The 23,304-nt window shown below is 35.8% G+C and overlaps 1 protein-coding gene across 1 annotated transcript in view; it reads left to right on the top strand.

Moving 5' to 3' along the window:
• ephb1 (EPH receptor B1) overlaps positions 1-23,304 on the top strand; it is a gene marked incomplete at its 3' end in the record, with an annotated part of 243,532 nt that overhangs the window by 186,989 nt on the left and 33,239 nt on the right. The window contains exon 6 of the mRNA XM_079434618.1: positions 8,526-8,650. Coding sequence (XP_079290744.1) covers positions 8,526-8,650 — 125 coding nt within the window. The remainder of the gene's footprint in view (positions 1-8,525; positions 8,651-23,304) is intronic.

Genomic DNA, 23,304 nt, shown 5'->3' with positions numbered 1-23,304 from the left:
TAGTCTGGAGTAATTGCTGATGAAAATTCAGCTTTTCATAACAGGAATAAATTTTTTTTTTTAATATATTAAAACAGAAAACAGTTATTTTGAATTGTAATAACATCTCACAATATTAGTTTTTTTTCTGTATTTTTTCTTAAAAAAAAAAACAAAACTTACTGATCTTTTGAATAGCAGCGTATAATACATAGAACAAACTATAAAAGAGAAAATTAGAGGTTATAAGATTGTGGTTATGAAAAAAAAAAAAGTAGGATCCAAAAATCTGACAAAACTGAATAAAATTCTTTGTAAAATATTTTATATTAAAATATAATATTGTAAAAGGTAACAATAATATTAAACAATCATTTAAATATAATTTATAATATGCAAAATATAAAAACATAATAAAGCAAATAATAATAAAGGGTGTATATATTCAACACTTGAGCCTCATTCAGATCAGAACAACTTGGAGAAAAAGAAAATATTTTCAACAGCCGTGATTTATAGATTACAAAAAAAATCTATAACTGTAGTAACAAGCCCCCAGTGTACCATACATTTTTAAAAACCACTTTCACAACCCGGTTAATTCATTAGTTTATCTCTCCGTGCAGGAAATGAGAGACTCGACATACACTACTGTGATACACATTGATTAGTCTGTCGTATGTCCTTAGCAATTATTTCTAATTGACACTGACTCCAAATACACATGAAATGTAATATTAAGATGAATGGACAGACTGCAAGATAAAATGGTGCCCAGGCAGCTGGAGTCTTTATCAGTTTTCCCAACGGCCATTTGTGAGTTTTGTGGACAGCATTAGGACGCGTTTCTTCACTCTAGCAGTGGAAACAAGGACATTGTGCTTTTGCGTGGCACACTAGCTTTTGAAAAGTTGACAAATAGCAACCTACAGTCTATATAATGTGCAATAACTACACCCTCCATGCATCTGAAAGGTCAGCCTCTACTCCCACCCCACCTGTCCTGCCGTATGTGCCCAGACCAATAGCACCGAATGCAGTTTGTAAATGCCAAACACTCGCTGGGTGTTTTCTTCTCCAAACCACTGAACCCATCGAGAAACACAAGGCGCCTCCGGGTGAATAAAGAGCCCAGTTCAGCGCTTGACCTGTTACGCTGAAAATAACCACAGTCGCCGTCACGACCCCGGTGACATTTTTCAGCTCAATCGCTCAGTGGGGAAATTTCAGCCTGCATTTTTTTTCTTGTTGATGAAACATTAGCTAATTCTAAATTTATCAGCTAGTTTTATGTGTATATATATATATATATATATATATATATATATGCACACAGACATAATTGAAGATTTTGAGGTTTTACAATATTTAGCATACAAATTAAGATAAATATCAAGTTGTTTTTTTTGACCAAAAATAAAATGAAATAAAAATGAATAGATATATAAACATCTACTACTTCTGTTCAGAAGAGAGGGATACAAAGACAAAAATCATGGGCAAAGAGTGCAGGGTATAAACCCGTGACTGCCGGCCCTGCGGCTCTGAAGGGTTATTCAGCTCCCAGACTGGCATCTGGACTGTGTGTCTGGTGATTCCCTCATCGATATGGCTGATTTAAAAGTGTATTCCAAGCTGGATGAAGGACACACTGTTCCTTTAGCTTGAGTGCTCTGTTCTAGATTAAAAATGGTAATTCTGTAGATAAATCATCGACTCAACCTCATGTCACTCCAAACAATGGAAGCGAGTGGTGACCAGTGGCTCTGAAGCTTGAAAAAGAACAAGAAAGTGCCATAAAAGTAGTACAACATGAGTTGTACATTATGTTCCAAAGCTTCTGAAGCTATACAATAGTTAATACTAAAATTTAGGTCATTATTCATTGGAATTGTTGTATTTTGCCTAGAAACTTACTATTGAGCTTTTCTGAACTATGTTTTATAGGATTATAGAGAACATTGAGTACAGGAGCCACTGTGACTCTAAAAGGAACTTTCGTATTTTCTATATTTTATGCTTAATGAGCTGAAAATGTACCTTATTTTTAAATTATGAAGTGTATTGGACTTCAGTATGTGAACAGTAGATCCTCATTTCCCATAAACCTGAGAAAACTTTAATGCTTTTAGATGATCTCTGAGCCTAATTGGGTTGTTTCCCTAAACTTTGTGAGACATAATGATTAATTTCAGTCATTGTCTCCTGTCTGCCAGCCCTCTGGGGTCAGAGGAACGGTAAACGTCCATTTAGAGAAGCGAGCACGTCTGTAAATCTCTCCGGCACTCTGTGAAATTGGACATTTGATAATGTTTGTGCTGAAAGAGCGTGGGAGTGTTTGTTGTTTTCAAGCACTAGCCATTTGGAGACTTAAAGCTGCTTTCCAGCCTCCTGTACTGTAGTTTTTATTGTTATTTATTTCTAAATAACATCTTTTTCTCTGCTTTAGGAAACCAGATTGTCAGCAGTCATTTCGTGTGATGGCTTGTTCCTCATAACTTTATAAGCAATTCCATTTCAGATAGTTTTTTCATAATATTTTTTTCTTTTCTTTTTTATTCATTGCACTCCCAACACTTATGAATCTGCCATGTGGCGTGTGTATTATAGATAGATAGATAGATAGATAGATAGATAGATAGATAGATAGATAGATAGATAGATAGATAGATAGATAGATAGATAGATAGATAGATAGATATGCTATTCAACAGCATATCTGCATGAAGAAAGCAGGCAGTTTACACCAACATTCACACCAGTCAAAGCAATCATAATCTGACATCCCACAGACTCACATCTACATTAGAAACTCTAGTCTGAAATGGTCCTGCTTTGTCTCCGCAATCGCCCCATTGAGACCAAGCTCATAGACCAGTGGTTACAAAACCAATTACCAGCAAACACTGTTCCCATGGGCCACTACAACAAACTCAGGAGAAGAACACAACATAAACCAGCTGGAGAAGAGAGGTTTGAATCCATCCATATAAACAAGAGACAGTCACACAGGAGATCAATAAATCTCCGATCAAGTGTGGCATAAATGAATTTAGAAAGTTGCTCTGTGCTGTAATTGCTATAAGACTCACTTTATTCAATGGTAAGGGCAGTGCAGCCATAAACAGAAACAGATCCTCTATATTGGATTTGCATCAACTAACCACAGCAGACATGCTGTAAACATCACCACCAAATGCAGAACAAACCGCTGACGCTATGTGTTTTGGTTAATATTGTTCTTTATTGCATTTATGTTTGTAGAATTTGATATTGTGTTGGCAGAGGGCAAGGATCTGAAGTACAGAAAATAATGAGAATGCTTGAGGAGAGAAAGAGAGATGGAGACAGTGAGACAGAAAAGCTGGGGTTGAGTTGTATTCAGCTGTCACTCAGGCGGGTTTTATGGGTCTAGTACATACTATCAGTGTCTGGATGACAGTCACACCCTATCAATCTCTTCAAGACACTCTTTTTCTTGTGCTGGGTGTATGTGTCTTTTGTGTGTGTGTGTGTGTGTGTGTGCGCGCGTTTATGTGGTTTATGAGGACACAAATTTGTATAATGACATGGGTATGACAGAGGTATTACAATATGAAGGTGGTTTATAAGGACACTGCCTATGTCCCCGTAATTCAAAAGGCTTAAAACACATACGAAATTGTGTTTTTTTTTTTTTATCTAAAAATGCCAAGTCTCCTGTGAGGGCTAAGTTTAGGTGTAGGGTTGATGTAGGGCAATAGCACACACAGTTTGTTCAGTATAAAAACCATTACGCCTATGGAGAGTCCCCATAAACCACAAAAACCAACGTGTGTGTGTGTGTGTGTGTGTGTGTGTGTTTTTACGATCAATGGAAAGTGCAAAAGCATCATGTTCAGACTGATGGAGCATGTGCAACCGTTTTGTAAAGTAACTCCTACTTTTTATGGCCAATGAGTTCCTGATGGATATCTAATACAATTTTCGATGTAAATACTATGGCTGAAAAGTTGAAAATACTGATTTCTCTGATTTTTATTTTGATGAACGAATATTGATTCTTATTGATATTTTAGTGTATGCTGTTTAAATTGATGCTTCACTACACTAAAACTTATTTGTAGTGCACCTAGCATCCAAAAAAATCACAATAAGCTTTGCGCTATTTATATTAAACAGTCAAAGCTTTAAAGTTCTGCCAATTTTATGATGAAATTCTGATAATAAATAATATTTACCTCAGTTTAAGTGGCACATAAATCGATAATTTCTTCCTCTTTACTACTAGTTATTGCACAAAATGAACATGAACCAACATTAGAAAGTATGTTGAAAGATACAATGCAACTTGCAGAAATACCATGTCTTATGTAATCACTAATTCAATGATTTAGCAGTGAAAAGATGTCAATAAAACATATTGTAAACAATTTCACGTAATTTTACGTTTATCTCAGAAAAGTCAATTAATGACCGTAGTAGTTTTATAATGATGTAATATATTAATAATGTACCAATAGACATGGTTCCCTGTATAGTTCACAGCATTAGTTGAGCGAGAAACTGACTTATACTGTACCGGATATATCTAACTGAATCAGTGCCAAATCCAGATTGGAACTGAATCGAATTGCAAGCTTATGAATCAAACTCAAATTAAATTGTGATGTTTGTGTCAGTTTTCGTAAATGCGGTGTGAAAGCATAGAGACCAGTGGAGAGTGGTGCAGTAGTTGTTTGGCTCAAGAAACTGTTGTTTAGAATTCCTCTGCCGTATCTTGCTCTCTTGTCTTTCTTGCTTTGTCTCTCGCTTTCGTGTGTTTGGCAGGGAGTGTGACTGTGATTAATGTTGAAGCAGTCGTCCTGTTGAGGACCAGAGGCTGAAAAGAAGAAGAGAGGACGACATGTGGATGATGAGAGATGAGTTGAAGGGGAAAAAGGGTGATGAGAGGAGAAGAGTCGCAAATCTTTGTCGGGATGGAGGATTTTTGCCAGCTGTGAGGAGGAAACTGCTGGAAAACCTCCCTTTGAGTTTTGGCAGACAGACGATAAATGCAAACACACATTCAACCAGTGCGGTGTAATAAATATTCAGGCTTTGAGAAGTATTAGATCAGACATTTACTCGTAAGTTTCCCTGAAGCAAACCAATAAATGGCTAAATGCTTGAACACCAACCAGACCCTTATGCTGTTAGAAAGGAATGATTTTAATCCAGTCAAATTGTTCCAGACCTGGTTCTATCTTCAAACAAACAAAACAAATTTATTTATTTAATTTATTGATTCTATATAGCCATTCAGTGATCGTACATAGTAATATTATATTAATGCAATATATGAATTATTATATTTATGCTTTATAATTTTACTAATTTAAATTATTATTTTACTTAATTTGTACTTTGTTTTATTAAACGTATATTATTATTAATGGTTGTTATTTTAATTACTATTTATTATTATTACTTTTTAAATACAGTGGGGCAAATAAGTATTTGATGCACTGCCGATTTTTCAAGTTTTCCCACTTACAAAGAATGGAGAGATCTGTCATTTTCGTCGTAGGTACACCTCAACTGTGAGAGACAGAATATAAAAAAAATCCAGAAAATCACATTGTATGATTTTTTAAATAATTTCCATTTTATTGCATGAAATAAGTATTTGATACAATAGAAAAATAGAACTTAATATTTGTTACAGAAACCTTTGTTTACAATTACAGAGGTCAGATGTTTCCTGTAGTTCTTCACCAGGTTTGCACACACTGCAGCAGGGATTTTGGCCCACTCCTCCATACAGGTCTTCTCCAGATCTTTCAGGTTTTGGGGCTGTCGCTGGGCAACACAGAGTTTCAGCTCCCTCCATAGATTTTCTATTGGGTTCAGGTCTGGAGACTGGCTAGGCCACTCCAGGACCTTGAAATGCTTCTTACGGAGCCACTCCTTAGTTGCCCTTGCTGTCTGTTTGGGGTTATTGTCATGCTGGAAGACCCAGCCACGACCCATCTTCAATCCTCTTACTGAGGGAAGGAGGTTGTTGCCCAAAATCTCGCAATACATGGCCCCATCCATCCTCCCCTCAATACGGTGCAGTCATCCTGTCCCCTTTGCAGAAAAGCACCCCCAAAGCATGATGTTTCCACCCCCATGCTTCACGGTTGGGATGGTGTTCTTGGGATTGTACTCATCCTTTGTACTTGCCAAACACGGCGAGTGGAGTTTATACTAAAAAGTTATATTTTGGTCTCATCTGACCACATGACCTTCTCCCATGCCTCCTCTGGATCATCCAGATGGTCTTTGGCAAACTTCAGACGGGCCTGGACATGTGCTGGCTTGAGCAGGGGGACCTTGCGCGCGCTGCAGGATTGTAATCCATGACGGTGTAGTGTGTTACTAATGGTAAACGTTGAGACTGTGGTCCCAGCTCTCTTCAGGTCATTGACCAGGTCCTCCCATGTAGTTCTAGGCTGATCCCTCACCTTTCTCAGGATCATTGATACTCCACGAGGCGAGATCTTGCATGAAGCCCCAGTCTGAGGGAGATTGACAGTCATCTTGAATTTCTTCCATTTTCTAATAATTGCGCCAACAGTTGTTGCCTTCTCACCAAGCTGTTTGCCTATTTTCCTGTAGTCCATCCCAGCCTTGTGCAGGTCTACAATTTTGTCCCTAGTGTCCTTAGACAGCTCTTTGGTCTTGCCCATAGTGGAGAGGTTGGAGTTTGATTGATTGAGTGTGTGGACAGGTGTCTTTTATACAGGTAACGAGTTCAAACAGGTGCAATTAATACAGGTAATGAGTGGAGGATAGGAGGGCTTCTTAAAGACAAACTAACAGGGCTGTGAGAGCCAGAATTCTTGCTGGTTGGTAGTTGATCAAATACTTATTTCATGCAATAAAATGGTAGTTAAATATTTAAAAATCATACATTCTGGATTTTTTTTTTTTTTTTATATATTCTGTCTCTCACAGTTGAGGTGTACCTACGATGAAAATTACAGATCTCTCCATTCTTTGTAAGTGGGATAACTTGAAAAATCGGCAGTGTATCAAATACTTATTTGCTCCACTGTATGTAAAATGTGGCAGTGGGTGTGCAGGAAAAATAGCAGGAAGAGTCAGCGTGTGTGGATTTATAAAGAAGGGGATTGGAGCTTCTGCTATTCTTTAGATAAGAAAATTAAAAATTGATCACAAAGTTCTCTCTCTCACACACAGTGAGGCTGGTAATCACTGTTTTGTTACACAATGTGTGGAATGGTAAATAACTGCTGTGTGTGTGTGTGTGTGTGCGCGCGCTTAGAAGGTAGATCTTCTCCCAACATGGAGATACAAAAACTGCAGAAAAGCAATTTCAACTCTCTCAGCCTCTCTGCAGCTGTGTGGATTTGTTTGTGTGAGAGAGAGAGAGAGCAGGAGAGAGCGAGAGAGAGAGTGCACACTGCCAGTAATTGCTTATTTGGAGCAAAGACGGGCAACAGAGCATGAACGAGAGAGAAGGACTCAAAGGCCGTGGTTCGGAGCAGGGTGACACTTTTCTTGAGTCACCATTTTGAAAGCATCAGATGGAAGTCTGGATTATGTATAGAGACAGACTGAGAATTCTGGACAAGATATTGTATTAATAGCCTCAGTGCATTTGTGTTGAATGTTCATATAAGGGTGTCTTATTCACAAGTTTAGATAGATAAATCTGTCTTTATATTTTATAAATATTCTAATTTGAGAATATTTCCTAATTTTTATTGATTATAGGTAGGTAGGTAGGTAGATAGATTTTTATAATATTTATTTTAATATTTTTATTTCTTTTACTTTTTTAATAATCAAATTTATTTTATTTTTTTTCATAAATTTATAATGGTGATGAGACTTTGTTTTACGAATCTTAATTTAACAGTCTTAATTTGTTTGTAACATCTTTAATGCCCAATATCTCTGCAGGCTTGTAGGAATTTTTCCAGTATGTATATGTGTGAGAGAGAGAGAAAATAATAGAAAATGGTTTGTCTGCTTTTGATGAGGGAAGGTGTGTGGCCATTCATGTGTGTGTCGTTTAGCAGGTGCGAGTGTGTATGTGTGTGAATGGTAGCTTGTGTGACATCCGTATGTTCGCCTCAGTCTATTCACCCGTGAAAACAGGTTGTGTGTGATGTTACAACAGCTGAGCGTAGAGTATTACGACTTTGACGAAGCAAAGGAGAACAGGAAATGAGGGAGAGAGAGAGAGGAATGAAATGGGCAGTGAGTTAATTTAGAGGCTGTGCATGTTCACTCAGGTGTGTCTTCCTTAAAGACGGAGAGGCCAGAAACACACGGTAGCCAATCAGAGCCCTTGAACTGAGAAATGGGCTTCCATTGCAAAGGGCACATTCTTACGAAGCTATTAAACAACTCGACTGACTCTTTCATCATCGTGTTTGTGTGTGTGTGTGCTTCATTTTTGAAAGTGGCAGATCAATTCACTAGCTAAGTACACACAGCAGGGAAGATGGCTGTTTGGAATGATTTTTTTCACTTGGTTTCTCTCTCTCTCTCTCTCTCTCTCTCTCTTGCAGCTCCGTCCATTGTTCCCATAATGCATCAGGTCAGTTCCACGATGAAAAGCATCACGTTGTCATGGCCACAGCCTGAACAGCCCAATGGAATTATTCTCGATTACGAGCTGCGCTACTATGAGAAGGTAAGATGTGTGTTTGCTGCATTGGAGGAAAACTACTTACTGCTCTTTTGTCTGGATTCTTCCTCTAGGTTTATTGAATGTTCTTCATATGTCGACTTTCATTTTAACGCTTTTAATGCAGGATGCAACTGGGTCAAATGGAAGAAAGTGCGATTCAAAGGTTCACTGCATTGTAGAATTGATTTATTTCAGTGAATTAGTTAAAGGTGGCTTTCATTTTGTCAACTTGGAAATGTTCTGTTCTTTCTTTTTCACTTTTTATATATAATATATATATATATATATATATATATATATATAATAAAATAAAACTTTAAAAGGATTTACGATGCTGATCCATCATCACAGTCTTGTGAAAAGGGTCTGTTGTGTTCATGTTGAACTGCAAAATACTTTTGTTGCTACTGAGCTGGGATATGGTTAAGGTTAGGGACAGGTCTTATTATGTTTTTGTTTTTTTGTGTTTTTTTTATAAAAGTAAAGTGGATTGTGGATGTTTTATTAGTGCAGTGAACCCACAGACCCCTTTGTGATGTCATGATGAGGAAGTGAGGTACAGTGGGTTGCTAGGCGACAGCATTGGTGGGGAGGTGGTGGGATTCAGTTGTTTCGCTGGCCAGTTCCTGCAGAGAGATGTTGAAACACAGACCCTCTCACACCAATTACACCTAATGATTCCAGAGCCTCCCCTACCGCCACACACACACACACACACACAGCCATCACCCCTTTTAGAGACATCACGGCAGAGCACACACAAAATAACACACATATACACGCTATCGCCAGCAGTTATGCCTATATTCCCCCGTCTGATGTTCCTTTGAAATATTGGCGTCATATCTATATATATATTCACCTGGCTGGCTAGCATCATGTACTCGGCCAAGGTCTGATAAAAACACTTTCACACACTATATTTTCCAGCCCTTTCCAGACAGATTGGTATATTCAAAACTGTCTGTACATTATGAAGGGCTGTAGTAATATTCTACACATCGCTGTCATTCAAATAACAGCTTTTCTGATGTTTTTATTAAGTACACCGGCTATTCAAGATCTGCTTTTCTGTGGTGCATTAGAGAAGTGTCGATAAGAAGTCAGGTTTAGAGTGAAGTAATCTGTTACTAATTATTAATATGTTGATTATTTTAGATTGTAATGGATGGTTATACTAATTAATTAGACCGAACAGCCATACAGTACTCTTTTATTTTATCTTTTATTTTATTTTACCCCAAATACTCCAGTTCTCAGTGTCAGATGATCCTTCAGAAATCATTCTAATATGCTGAGTTAGTGCTCTATTGTTTATTATTCTTTTTTTTTATTTGAAACATAAATCTTGGAACATTAAAAATGTTTTTACTGTTACTTTTGATCAGTTAAATGTGTCTTTGCTAAGTAAAAGTTATCAGCCAAATCAAAGAAAGCACACTCATTTTTAACAAACCCTTATTTGGATGATTTTTTTTTTTCTAATATTTTTTTAATTAAGCATTGTTAATTGAAAGCATATTTTGCAAGTTGTTCCACCCAGCACTGATTAGTAGATACCGAATTGTGTGAACACATGCACTAACTTTCATGTTGCATTTTCAAGTTTCATGTAATGACTGAAGTCTGCGAACACTGAACTGATATTTCTCTGGAGGACAAATCTTTGACTGTTGTCTTTTCTGCAATGATGTTTGGTGAGATAAATGAGCTGCTGTATGAAAATTGGTTTAATCAAAAGCTCAGGGATAACAATATCTATATCTGGGATAATTCTCTCCTCTCTACAATAGTTTACTCAAATGCAAATAGCACAAGTGCAGCACTTATTTCCTTATAAATATGCATGTCGTGTAATCATATGCTGATTTATAAAACAGGCGAGAAGGAGAAAGGTACTTCAGAATCAGACACTGTACAGAAAATATCATTTATGCGGCTTTCTTTTGGGCATGAAAACATGAGCGATGTGGGAAGCGCGTTACAACGCTTTTTTGCGGTGCTTCAACCTCATCTGCTTTTTGACAGCTTATAATTACAATTTTGTTTGTGTTTTACAAATACATTTGAAATACTGCTTTTATAACGGGGTTTTAAAAGGTTGTTTACATGGTTCTGATTAGGAGAGGGTGTAAAGAAGCAGTGTGATTGTGGAAAAGTGGCTGTCACAGAGTTTGCAATGTTTATGAGCTTGTATTGGGTTGCTTGATAACAGGCCATGCCCACTCTTCAATGCAATGAACCAATCAGAGACCAGTTATACTTGAAAAACCAAATATATTTGAAATCTTGGTACCTACCTATGCATATATAGTTAACAAAATTTCAAGCATGTATGTTTTTTTTTTTTTAAGTATGATTTGGGACCAAACAATTTTCAGACACTTTGAACTGACCATGTTTTGCTTAATTGTTTTTTCTTTAATTGATTATGCAAAATTTTGGCTTGATTATATCAGTGTTTCTCAACTGGTTTATCAAAACCAAAAAAATGACAACAGATCTTTTTTATGGGGTCACAGATGGAAGGGGAAAGAAAACAAACAAAAAAAAGTACTACTACTACTACTAATAATAATAATTATTATTATTTCAACAGTAGAAAATGCTTCCCATATATTTTATTTTATGAATAATTTTATAATTTATCGTTATCAAAATATGTGACCCTGGACCATCTTAAGTCGCATGGTTATATTTGTATCAATAGCCAACAATACATTGTGTGGGTCAAAATTATTGATTTTTCTTTTATGCCAAAAATAATTAGGATGTTAAGTAAAGATCATGTTCCATGAAGATATCTTGTAAATGTCCTACTGTAAATATATCAAAACGTAATTTTTGATTACTAATATGCATTGCTAAGAACTTAATTTTGACAACTTTAAAAGCGATTTTCTCAATATTTCGATTTTTTGCACCCTTAGATTGCAGATTTTCAAATAGTTGTATCTCAGCCAAATATTAACCTATCCTAACAAACCATACATCATTTGAAAGCTTATTTATATTTCGGCTTTCAGATGATGTATAAAACTCAATTCAAAACAAAAAATTACCCTTATGACTGGTTTTGTGGTCCAGAGTCACATATAAGTACATCAAGTGGCAACCCAACACAATATTTAACATATTTAATGTTTTATGTAGTCTGGCTGTATTTTTATTTTTATTAATGTTTCCTATTGCTGTTTTGAATATAAATATGTATTTAATTCATTCTTATTCTTTATTTAACACAATTTCAAATATATGTGTTTTTGTAAATATGACTGGTCTCTGATTGGTTCACTGAGACGCAGAATGGGTGTGGCCTATTATCCAATAATCCAATACAAGCTCATATACCAGTTTGAGGAATCATTTGCAAATTGTGTTTGGTGAAGTTCATGGTACAGAAATGACACTTCAGCTGTAAAACTATAAAGCTACAGTTAAAAAAAGGACAAGGAATGTGGTCATCTGTCAGATTATATATAATGAAAAAGAGCACCTGGTGAAGGACTCATATGTGTGAATACATTGCACTAGCTCGAGTCGATTTCCCTGCACTGCTTCTGTCAAGATGAGATCAGCACCATTCCGCCCGAGGGTCTTTTTACGGTTCGCTTGACAGCAGGACTGGCAGATGCTTATTCTCTAAGCCACCGTGACAACCTGAGTCCATTTTTCAGGCATGAGATCAAATTTGGTGGCTAAATCTGCATAAATATAAAAATGTGGCGCTGCAGGAGAGAACTGTGAGTAAGATTTAAAGTTCCAGCCCTGATTGAAGCCGTCCTGATACGCGATCGAGTTTCACAGCTGTATGTGATTGTTTTACCGCATCAGAAAGGCGCTCTGACTCATGTTTTAGCAGCCGCAAAGCCAATATGAATGTGCGTGATTTAGTTTAGACTTGGCAAATGAGATCCGTGTAACGTTATACATGCACAGGGAGTCTGAATTAGCGAAACGGGGGAGTTTTATCTGCAGATTGTCTTTGGTTATGTAGATTCTGCAAACACATGCTCTCTGTACTTGTAAATGTTGAGTAAAGCAGACATACGATTGCTTTTCTTGTCTAAATGTCCAGCAAGCGTACAGGTTGCTACAGCCGAGTTCATTAGCTTCGCGTAGTTTGGCTGGTTATCGGTTTTTGGAAACGTAATCTAAGCCAGTGGTTGTCAACTGGTGGATCACAACCCTAAATTGACTGCTGATGGGGTCATGGACAAGAAAAAAAAAAAAAAAAAAAATTATATTATATTAATATAATTATTATATTATACATTCTATTTTTAATAGAATTTAATTATTCCAATGTGTGTTGTTATTTTATTTAATAATGATTTTATAAATACGTTTTGTTTCTATTACTGTTTATTATTATTATTATTATTATATTGTTATTTTAAAGAAAAAATAATAAGTATTGTCAACATTGCAATATAATAATAATAAGAATAATAACTTTATTATTATTTGATAAATATTGATGTTTTAAAGGAAGAATACTTTCCATTTTTTTGATATTTAAAAATGTTTATCAAAATTGTTGTAATCTAATAATATTGTTAATAATAATAATAATAACTATATGTTGTTGACAATAACAAAGAACAAAAGCAACAACAAAAAAGGTGAACAATAACAACATTAATAATAACAGAAAACATCAACAAAACTATGATATCAACAACATTACATTAAACATCATTATATAGTTTTGCCTTGCCATGTGATAATCCATTGTTAATCTATTCTACATCTGAAGCAAAACCTTCACTTTAACAGTGTCTGGCTGTACTTGCTCACAAGTCCCTGGAGGGGCTTCTGTATCTCACCTTTGCCGAGACACTCCACGGAGCTTCCCGACTTCCTTCAAAAGAGCTGCAGGCTGCCACAACATGGCTGTCAATTACCAGCAGAAGCTGTCACTTCCAGTAACGCAGAAGGCTACGCTGTATCTCCCATAATGGCTGAGATAACTGCCTGGACCCTTATAGATGCAGTGGTAGTTTTCTGGGACAAGGGTTCACGAGTCTCTAACCTCAATCAGCAAGGCTAATGGAGAACCGCCAAAGCTTTGGCCCCGTGCTGCCACACTTCCTGTGCTCTCCTAAATGCTGTGGTGTGCTCCGGTAAAATGAAGTCTGTGAGGTCTAAAATCAACCACACTGAACTCTAAGACCCTGTCCGGCATTTACAAACAGATATGGGACGGTGAGTTGCAATCTCATAAAAATGCCGAGTGCACCTGAGTAGTGCCATTAGTTGAATGTGACCGGGCTATTAAAATCATCGCTTGCATAAAACACTCTCGAAAAGCCTCTAGGAAAAGACATTTCCACTATCGCCATCATATTCTGTGGGTTATTTACTGCAGTACAATGCGGCTCTCTAACCCGTAACCCTTCTAATGCTTTGAGATCAGGCACCTGCATGCTCTTGCTTCTCACCCAGGTCGTCTGTGCTGGTGATCTGAAAGCTGAGGGTCACAGCCAACCCCTGCACAATCATCAGCTTTAGCCCTCTCGCACTGAGCCAAAACAAGTTAAAACTAGGAGTGTAAATCTGATGCGACGACGGGTGTCTTTTAAAGCAGATGATTAAAGCACATGACCTGGCAGCCACTACACTGAGAAAAAAAAAAAATGTAGAAAAATTATTTTTCATTTAATTTTTCATTGGAGTACATTTTAGAAGTAAATGCTATTTCAGTTTTTCTACTTCAATATTTCATGTTTAAATCAGTGGCTTTAATAATTTCTTTGAAGTTGTGGAAATGCATTAGCAATTATATATATATATATATATATATATATATATATATACACAGTGCCCTCCATAAGTATTGGAACAGTAAAGACAAAATTGCTCTGTTGGCTGTGGAGTCAAGACATTTGCAAATATGATTACAAGATGAATATGAGACAAAACTACAGAATGTCACATTTTATTATTAGCCGTTTCAACACATATATGTTTTACCAAATAAAAAGAACAGCACTTTTAGAGTTCATCCCACTCATTGATGTGAGCATAAGTATTGGGACAGTTGAACATAAGGCAGATATAAAAGATTAAAAGCTATTATTTAGTTGCAGATCCCTTGCGCACAATCACAGCAGTGAGTCTGTGACCCATAGACATCACCAGACTCTTGGTCTCATCCTTTGAAATGCTTTTCCCAGCCTTTAATGCAGCCAGTTCTAAATGTTAAATAACTGACAGCCCTAATTTACAATCAGTGTGACAGTTTTCATAAGAATGGTTTTATGAACGAGTTATGAAATTCATTACCATGAAGGTTCAAAATTCCCCAAAAAGAAGTGTGTGCGTGTGCGAGTGTGTGCGTGTGCGCGTGTGTGTTAGCCCAGAGGTAGAGGATTATGAGTCATCTCATATTGGCATCTTTAAAAATACATTATGCTTCTTTCAGAATGTCTCTCAGTTAACATGCCAACATTAGTCTTCATAAACAATACTACAATATTACATTTCTCTAATAGAACGCTCCATAATAACAAGCCCATGCACCACAAAATCATAATCTATAAAAGCCCACGTACACGTTTTGATCTCCGCCTACAGCGCTCTGTATTTCTCCTGTGTTTGCTGCCGCTTTTCCATTCTCTCTCTCTCTCTCTCTCTCTCTCTCTCTCTCTCTCTCTCTCTCAACTGCAGACACTCTGTCTACTCTGAGAGCAAGCGACACGTACTGCTACATTCCTCTCAAATCTACCACACACTTTGTAAACAGATTTGTTGATTTATAATGGAAGTGAGCTAGTTGCAACAAAACTAGACTGCTCTCGTTATACTTTACAAATGATTATAACACAACAAAACGAATGCTTCCATTATAATCAACAAGTAATTCATTAAAGTGATATAGATTTGTCTCGACAGAATTCCTTTCATTTTGATTCTAGTGTAATGAATCAATTTCTTGATTATACCAAATAACTATATATATATATATATATATATTGTATTATATACCAATTAACTTATATATATTAAGCTTCTGTCACCTCTCTACTGCAATCTTGGCCCATTCCTCGCCAGAAAAAGCTTTCAGATCACTGATAATCTCTGGGTTTCACATTGCCACTGCTTTCTTCAAATTCAACTAAATATTTTCAATGAGAATTAACTCTGGAGACTTAACAGGCCACTCAAGAACATTCTACAGCCGAACCCTGAACCAAGCATAAGCAGATTTGGATGCATACTTTGGGATGTTTGTCCTGCAGGAAAGTCCATTGATCATCATCTTCAGTCTTTGCACCAAGGGCATCAAAATTCTTGCCAAAATTTGGACCAGACACACCGCTGATTCATGGGTCCAAAAAGTTCAAGTTGGGTCTCATCACTCCATAAAACATTCTTCCAGAGCTCCACAGGTCTATCCCAAAGAATTTTAGCATGTTCAAGTCCGCCTTTTAGGTTCTTCTTGGCCAAGAGTGGCATTCAGCAAGATGCCCCAACATGAAGGCCATACTTGTCTTGTGTTCTTCTTATACTCTGCATTAAGATGTTATTCCTCCTTTCATCGGGTCATCTATCAAGTCTTTGGCAGTACATTGTAGTTTTTCCTCAGTTGTTGTAATCAAACATTTTATGATATTGTGCTTTTTCTTCAACACCCTCAAAGGTTTTCTGGTGCAACACATTTTAAGTTAAGGAATAAGGCTGCCAGCTGTGTCTCTAGGATTTTTTTAATGACTTGGAAATCTTCACGTAGCCTAGACTTTATAAAACTTGTTCTTCACTTATAGCTTCTTTATAGCGTTTGTGAGGGATCTGTTGACTTGTCATATTTTCTACTTAACTTCAGCACATGCATGGGCTAATTGTATGTATGTGTAACAGCTCAAACTAATTCCGTTCTCTAATAGAGTTCCTAAAGGTTTAATTGTGTTTTAAGACCATTTTGTTCCCCACCATACAAATAAGTGACTAAAAAACAACAGTGTTGAATATTTATGACAGTTCTATTATTAAAAAATCTTATAACTCAAAAATATTACATCATTTATTGACATTATCACTTTTAATATGCCAGTAAAGTGTTACAGATGCAATTTTAAAAAGTCCTGGATCTTCACAAAAGCTTGTATTTGTAAACTGCAGTATATACAGTAATTATAATTTAGATGGTTTTCTTATGTTTATCGAAAATTATTATTATTATAAACTACTATTTAAATTATTTTAAACTTAGGCCTAATTATGATTAATTATTCTAAATGTATTTATTAATTATAAAAACATGAGTATTGCAATTTAATTTAATTAATTATAATTTTGAATAAATTGTTAAATATAAGCAAGGCAAGGTTTTTTATATAGCACATTTTAATGCAATGGTAATTCAAAGTGTTTTACAAAAATTATTTAAAATAATAATAAAAAATATTAAATATTAAGGTACTTCAGTTTATAATGTTTTGGTGTTTTTTGTCTTTTTTTTTTTGTAAAACATTGTTTAAAGGGATAGTTCTCCCAAAAATGAAAATTCTGTCATCATTTACTCACTCTCAAGTAGTTCCAAACCTGTATGAATGATATGATACTATTGAAGCCAATGGTGTCCCAGAACTGCTCTGTTTCCCACATTCTTCAGAATATCTTCCTTTGTGTTTAGCAGAACAGAGACATTCATACAGGTTTGGAACTACTTGAGGGTGAGTAAATGATGACAATTTTCATTTTTGGGTGAACTATCCCTTTAACTGTGTAATGGAAGTATATTTGATGTTTTTGTTTCCCCTGTAGCTTTTTGGGGTTTGTTGATCTTTCAGCTCACTGTTGGCTCTGAAATCATCTCATGTATCTCACTTTGCGAGCCGAAGAAAGAGTATTGGCTCGCGGCTCCATAATCTCTCTCTCTCTCGTTCTTGTAGAACACACTACTGCAGATTAATAGCACACACTAGCTCACTTTAGATGAGCTAAGATGGTTTATATAACGAACAGTATGATCATGTAATTTAGCATATTAGAACGCACTTCTCGAGTTCTTCTACTCGATTAAATTGAGCATTTGTGTCCCTCTTGCACAGGTGTGAGAAATTGAGAATTTTCCTCCCCATTCTCTTCTTCCTTTCGTGTGATTGCAGCTAAATATTTCTCTGAAGCTGTCAGCATTATGCGGCGTGCGTAGCAGGACGTGAAACCCAGCCGTCAGTACAAAAGCGATGCTGTTATTACAAAGATATGAAACCGTACACAAGGCCAATACAAGGTTTTGTTTCAGTTGAATGAATTCAATCTCGGTGATCTCTCCATGCTGCACGGAATACAGAGTTGAACCCAGTGTAGTCCAATTCACAAACACATGACTCTTATGGACCAATTCTATTTAATGAATCCCCAAATGTACAGTTCAACCAGTGTAGTCCAAATCACAAACAAAATAATGAACTAGTTATATTTAATGACTCAAAAATATACAATGCAATGTAGTCTGATTCACAAATAAATGGCTCTTATGAGCCAGTTCTGTTTAATGAATCAAAAACGTACAGTGGAAGCAGTGAGGTCTGATTCACAAACAAATGATTCTTATGAACTTGTTCTATTTAATGAATCAAAAATATACAGTACAACCAGTGTAGTGTGTTTCAAAATAAATGATTCTTATGAACTTGTTCTGTTTAGTGAATCAAAAATGTTTGTGCAATCAGTGTAGTCTGATTCACAAACAAATGACTCTTATGAACCAGTAATTTTTAGTAAATCAAAAACATATGAATTATATGACTATAACATGACTAGCTCGATTCCTGAAGCAAATCACACTGTTGTTTTTACACATTTTACACATTTGAATAGTTAACAAACTCATAAACACAGCCTTGTGTAATTTACGGCCCTATAAAAATGATTTTTCAAAGCAATTTACAAGAAAATACTATTTCAGCCTACTTCAAAAATGTGTTTAATTCAACACGTTTATTTGATTATTTGTAAAATGCATTAATTTATTTATTTATTAGTTCAAATTTCAAAGTGAAAATAGTTTCAAAGTAAATCCTATGTTTTATTCAATGATAGCAGAAAGCGTATATCTTGATAAATGCCCAAATTAAAAACATATCAAATCAGTGAATCAGCTTAGCAGTAATGCAGTTATATTCTCTAAAAGTAATCTTCCCTAGTACAGTCTTTGTGTTACGTAGCTCTTACCAGGTGGTGTTGCCATCCTGCAAGCAGAGGTGGCATGTGGGGGAAGTGGCGCTTTGCCAAGGCCAGACGTACCATGTTCACTGAAGGATGTTTGAGATGGCGTGTGTATGCGGTCCACGGTCCATTAACAGAAGGACTGATTTGACACCAGCCTCGTCCCCCTGTTTGTGTGATCATGTGTGTAAGTGTGTGTGTGTGTAGGACAGGCGACTCCCTCCAGCAGGACAGATTGCTTTGCTGGTCTATGGCGTTGACACCTGCCTCCTGCCAAAACAGACCCACTGCTCACCGAGGACCTGCTGAGAACTGTGTCTGTCTGCCCTGGCAGCGCTTCTATTGGCCACCTGCCACAAGCTCCTCCTACTTTCAACACCATCTTGAGATGGTAGAGGTGGGGAGGGACTTCCCATAATCCCCATTTGACTGACAGCGGGAGGGGGCCACTCCTAGAGGGGGATTCACTGCTGGGGGAACAGTAGCCAGATCTATATGTAAAGTAAAGTGGCTCACAGGCAAACACTGGTTATTAAGTATGTAAATTTTCTTTATATATGTAGCATGCGTAATAGCATTTTTTTCTGTGGCTGAACTAAAGTAATAGCAACTGTGATTTTTAATGGCAAGAATTTTTCACACAAAATTAAATGCAAAATAAAAGAACAGAAAATGACATAAAATATATTCAGAATTATAAAAAAAATAAGTCAACTCTATAATTAAACATGAATTGAATTATTTTAATACTAAAATATTGAAATGCTTAAGATTAATCATTTTTAAATAATACAATTATTTATTAAAAAACAAAAATACTTTACTCAGTGTTGTATCAGAATGCTGGCAGGTAAAAACTGTTCTACACAAAATTAGATGCTAAATAAAATAACAGAATAATCATAAATACATGTTAGGAAATAATTAAAAAAAAATTACAATGTAATAAATAATTGTTAAAATAACAATAATTAAATCTATACTTGAAAAGTATCTTAATATTATTATAATAAAATATTATTAAAAGGTTTGTAATTTATTTTTTAAATGATAAAATTATTAAAAAATACTTTAATCATTATTTGATCAGAATTCCAACAATTAAGCTTTTTTACACAAAATTAGATGCAAAATAAAATAGCCGAACAGTATATATACTGTTTTTAAAGCTCCATAGGCACTGTACTGTATGCTACACTCCTAAAAAATAAAGGTTCTTCATTGCATCCATAGAAACTGTCCATTACACAAAAGGTTACTAAGAAAAAAAAAAAGATTATTTTAAGAATTGCTCACTGAAAGGTTGTTTGGGGAACCAAAAATGTTACTTTTTTGACATCACTGTGAAAGCTCCCTTTTGGAACCTTTATTGTGTAAGTGTAAGCGCAGTATGTGATTATGTAGCATTCTGAACATATTCACATTGAACATTTTTCAGTTTCTTTCAAAATAAATTGTTTGGCGACAATAAAAGACAGCCTTGATAAGACGTGAGAGTCTTTAAGAAATCACAAACAGAATCTGAGATTGTTTGTTCTGCTCATTATGAAGAGCTGTTGTTTATTTATTTACTTTCAAATTGTGTTAATTTGTGTCACTCAGCACTGCGCTTATTTAATCTCCAGAACAGCAGCGTTTGTGACAGGTTTTAAGGCAGATTGTAATCTGTGTGCTATGTGAGGACAATCACAAAGAATGTAAAGTTCAACATTTCATTACTCTGGGTTAATAAACCCCCGGAGGTAATGGGGTATGCAAATTAAGTTGGAAACACTTTTTTGAATAGCATTTTATGGTTTGAAAGGTCTAGTTCACCCAAATAAATCTTGCAGTCTTATAAATCAGCAAACATCGATATGAATTTCAGTCTGTCCCTCTCACAAATTCATCATGTGACTTTAGAATACTCAATCTCTATATAATATATTGTATTATAATGATTATATAGCACACAAATTTGCAGAAAATTTAAATACCATCCATTACATAGTCCATCCAAGATGTAGATAAGTTTGTTTTTTCATGGGAGCAGATTGGAGAAATTTTGCAGTACATCACTTGCTCACCAATGGATCCTCTGTAGTGAATGGGTGCCATCAGAATGAGAGTCTAAATAGCTGATAAACACATCACAACAATCCACAAGTAATCCACACCACTCCAGTCCATCAGTTATCTTGAGAAGTGAAAAGCTGCACATTTGTAAGAAACAAATCCATGATTAATATGTTTTTAACATTGAAGTCCATGACAGTTGTAAACAAATATGTCGGTGGATTTTGATGTGAGAGGACAATAGGTGATGGACTTTTTCACTGGAGGAAGCGTTATTATGGATTATGGTCTTATATTTTGGCCAGAGGCAATGCTTTAAAGTGAAAATGCCTTTATCATGGATTTGTTTCTTACAAATATGCAGCTTTTCGCTTCACAGGATGTTAATTGATGGACTGGACTGGACTGGTGTGGATTCATTTTGGGTTATTGTGATGTTTTTATCAGCTGTTTGGGCTTTCATTCTGATGGCACCCATTCACTGCAGGGGATCCATTGGGGAGCAAGGGATGTAACACTGAATTTCTACAAATCTCTTCTATAAAAACTCATCTGCATCTTGGATGGCCTGTCAGCTAATTTTCATTTTTGGGTGAACTATTCTAAGAAGGGCAGACTCCATCAAAAGCACAGATATTGTTTGTCTGATTCCCTAAAAGACACTCGCTGTTTTGATTTTTTTATGGCCCAGTGGTGAGGTCATGATCATGTGTTTGTGAAAGTCCTTCATTATTTATATCTCAGTGCTCTAGTGCACTTCAAGCTTGTTTTATGGCTGAGGTGATGTCAGGTGCAAAGTCTTTTCATTTCTTCTCATTCACCACCATAAGGATGACACATATTTAGACATACCATCTTGTTTTGTAAATTACAGACAACACGCCAAACCCTCCTGCCCCTTCACATGTCACTCATGCACATTCTCAACCTGAATTATTAATATCACTGTTATTTTTTCCCTGATTATTATTATTATGTTGCAGTTGTTAAGAAACAGATTTCGCCTTCGGCCATCACAGTAGGGGTTTTTGTGTGTAGCGTGGGCTTTCAGCGTCGCGCTGCTGTGAATTTTGATGAGACCTTGAAAACTAAATTGAATGTTGTAGCAAGTCTCTCTCTTCTCTATCTGAGGCTTTACTATGTGCGTCTCTTTTTCTCACTCCCAAAATACCTTTCTGCTATTTATTTTTTTTGCTTACAACACAAACTCAAAACAGAGACACAAACTAATGCGACGTTTATATAGACTATATCAGGTAGGTAATGTAGGAACAAATTGTAAATAAGTAAATATTTGAGTCCTTTAAACTTATACATGTGCATGTGTATATGCATTTTAATATATATTAAATGCAAATGAGTATTTTCAACTCTCAGCTCTTCAGACATTATGGCATCAATATAAGAAAATGAATCTTAATTGTTGAATTTTATAACACTTGAAATGAACCTGAATCTAATTTCAGTTTCACACACAATAATTCATCCTGGTTTACTCTTATCTTTTCAGTGTTTTATTGTATACCACGGTACATTTTCATGTATGCCAACTGATGAGTGCAAACTAAAATCCAATGAAACCTCCTCAGTTCTGCTCAGGGACATTAACTGACAGGCCAATCCGTTTCTGTATTTTGTGAAGTAGTGCTGTGAGGGTTTTTTTTTTTTTTACTTAGTTTTTTCTGTATTTCTCTAAGTATTCTTTGCCTTTCATCTCTTCCAAATTAAAAGGAAGCTCTCTCTTTTCTTACTTTTTGAAGTACAAAGAAGGCTGGTTTGTAAAGGTTAAACATGAAACGCTGTTTAAAACACATTTTACTTCCATAATGTGATTGTATGTTCAAAAGAAACGAGATATTCAATGAGAAGCGATCTGATTCTGACATCAGATTTTATCTATCAGAAATTGATTGGAGCTTGAAAAGTATTAGGAAAGAAAACAAGGCCCATTTTAATGTCATGTTGACTTAAAAGTTGCTGCTTTAAGTGTTTACTTTTAAAAATCAGTTTCAAAATGGTACACTGACTTCTAATATGGCAAATGGTGTCTGATTCTTATCCCACGCTTCTCCCAAAAATGTCTGTTCTGGGAGTATATAAGTTTGAACGGGTGCGAAATTCTTCCGCTTTGGTGGATTGTTTTACGGCAGCAACAAATGCACATGTACAGCAATTCACTTAAATTTATGACAGTGATATATTTACCACAGTAAATTCCACTCACTTAACTGTATGAGGGTCCAAATTCACCAAAATACTCACAACTACATTCAGCTGCTTTAAATAACTGCATTGCTATAGAATAGAATACAATAGAATGGAAAAAAATTTACTCTAATATAATAATTAACATCAAAGATGGTTTTGATAGCAATAGCGAAATAATTATTTAGCCAATTATAGTCAACCACGTTCTCTCTACACAC

The sequence above is a fragment of the Barbus barbus genome (genome assembly GCF_936440315.1).
Source record: "Barbus barbus genome assembly, chromosome: 15".
Taxonomy (NCBI): domain Eukaryota; kingdom Metazoa; phylum Chordata; class Actinopteri; order Cypriniformes; family Cyprinidae; genus Barbus; species Barbus barbus.
Note: the sequence above shows the minus strand (reverse complement) of the source record. Positions and strands in the feature narration are given on the sequence as shown.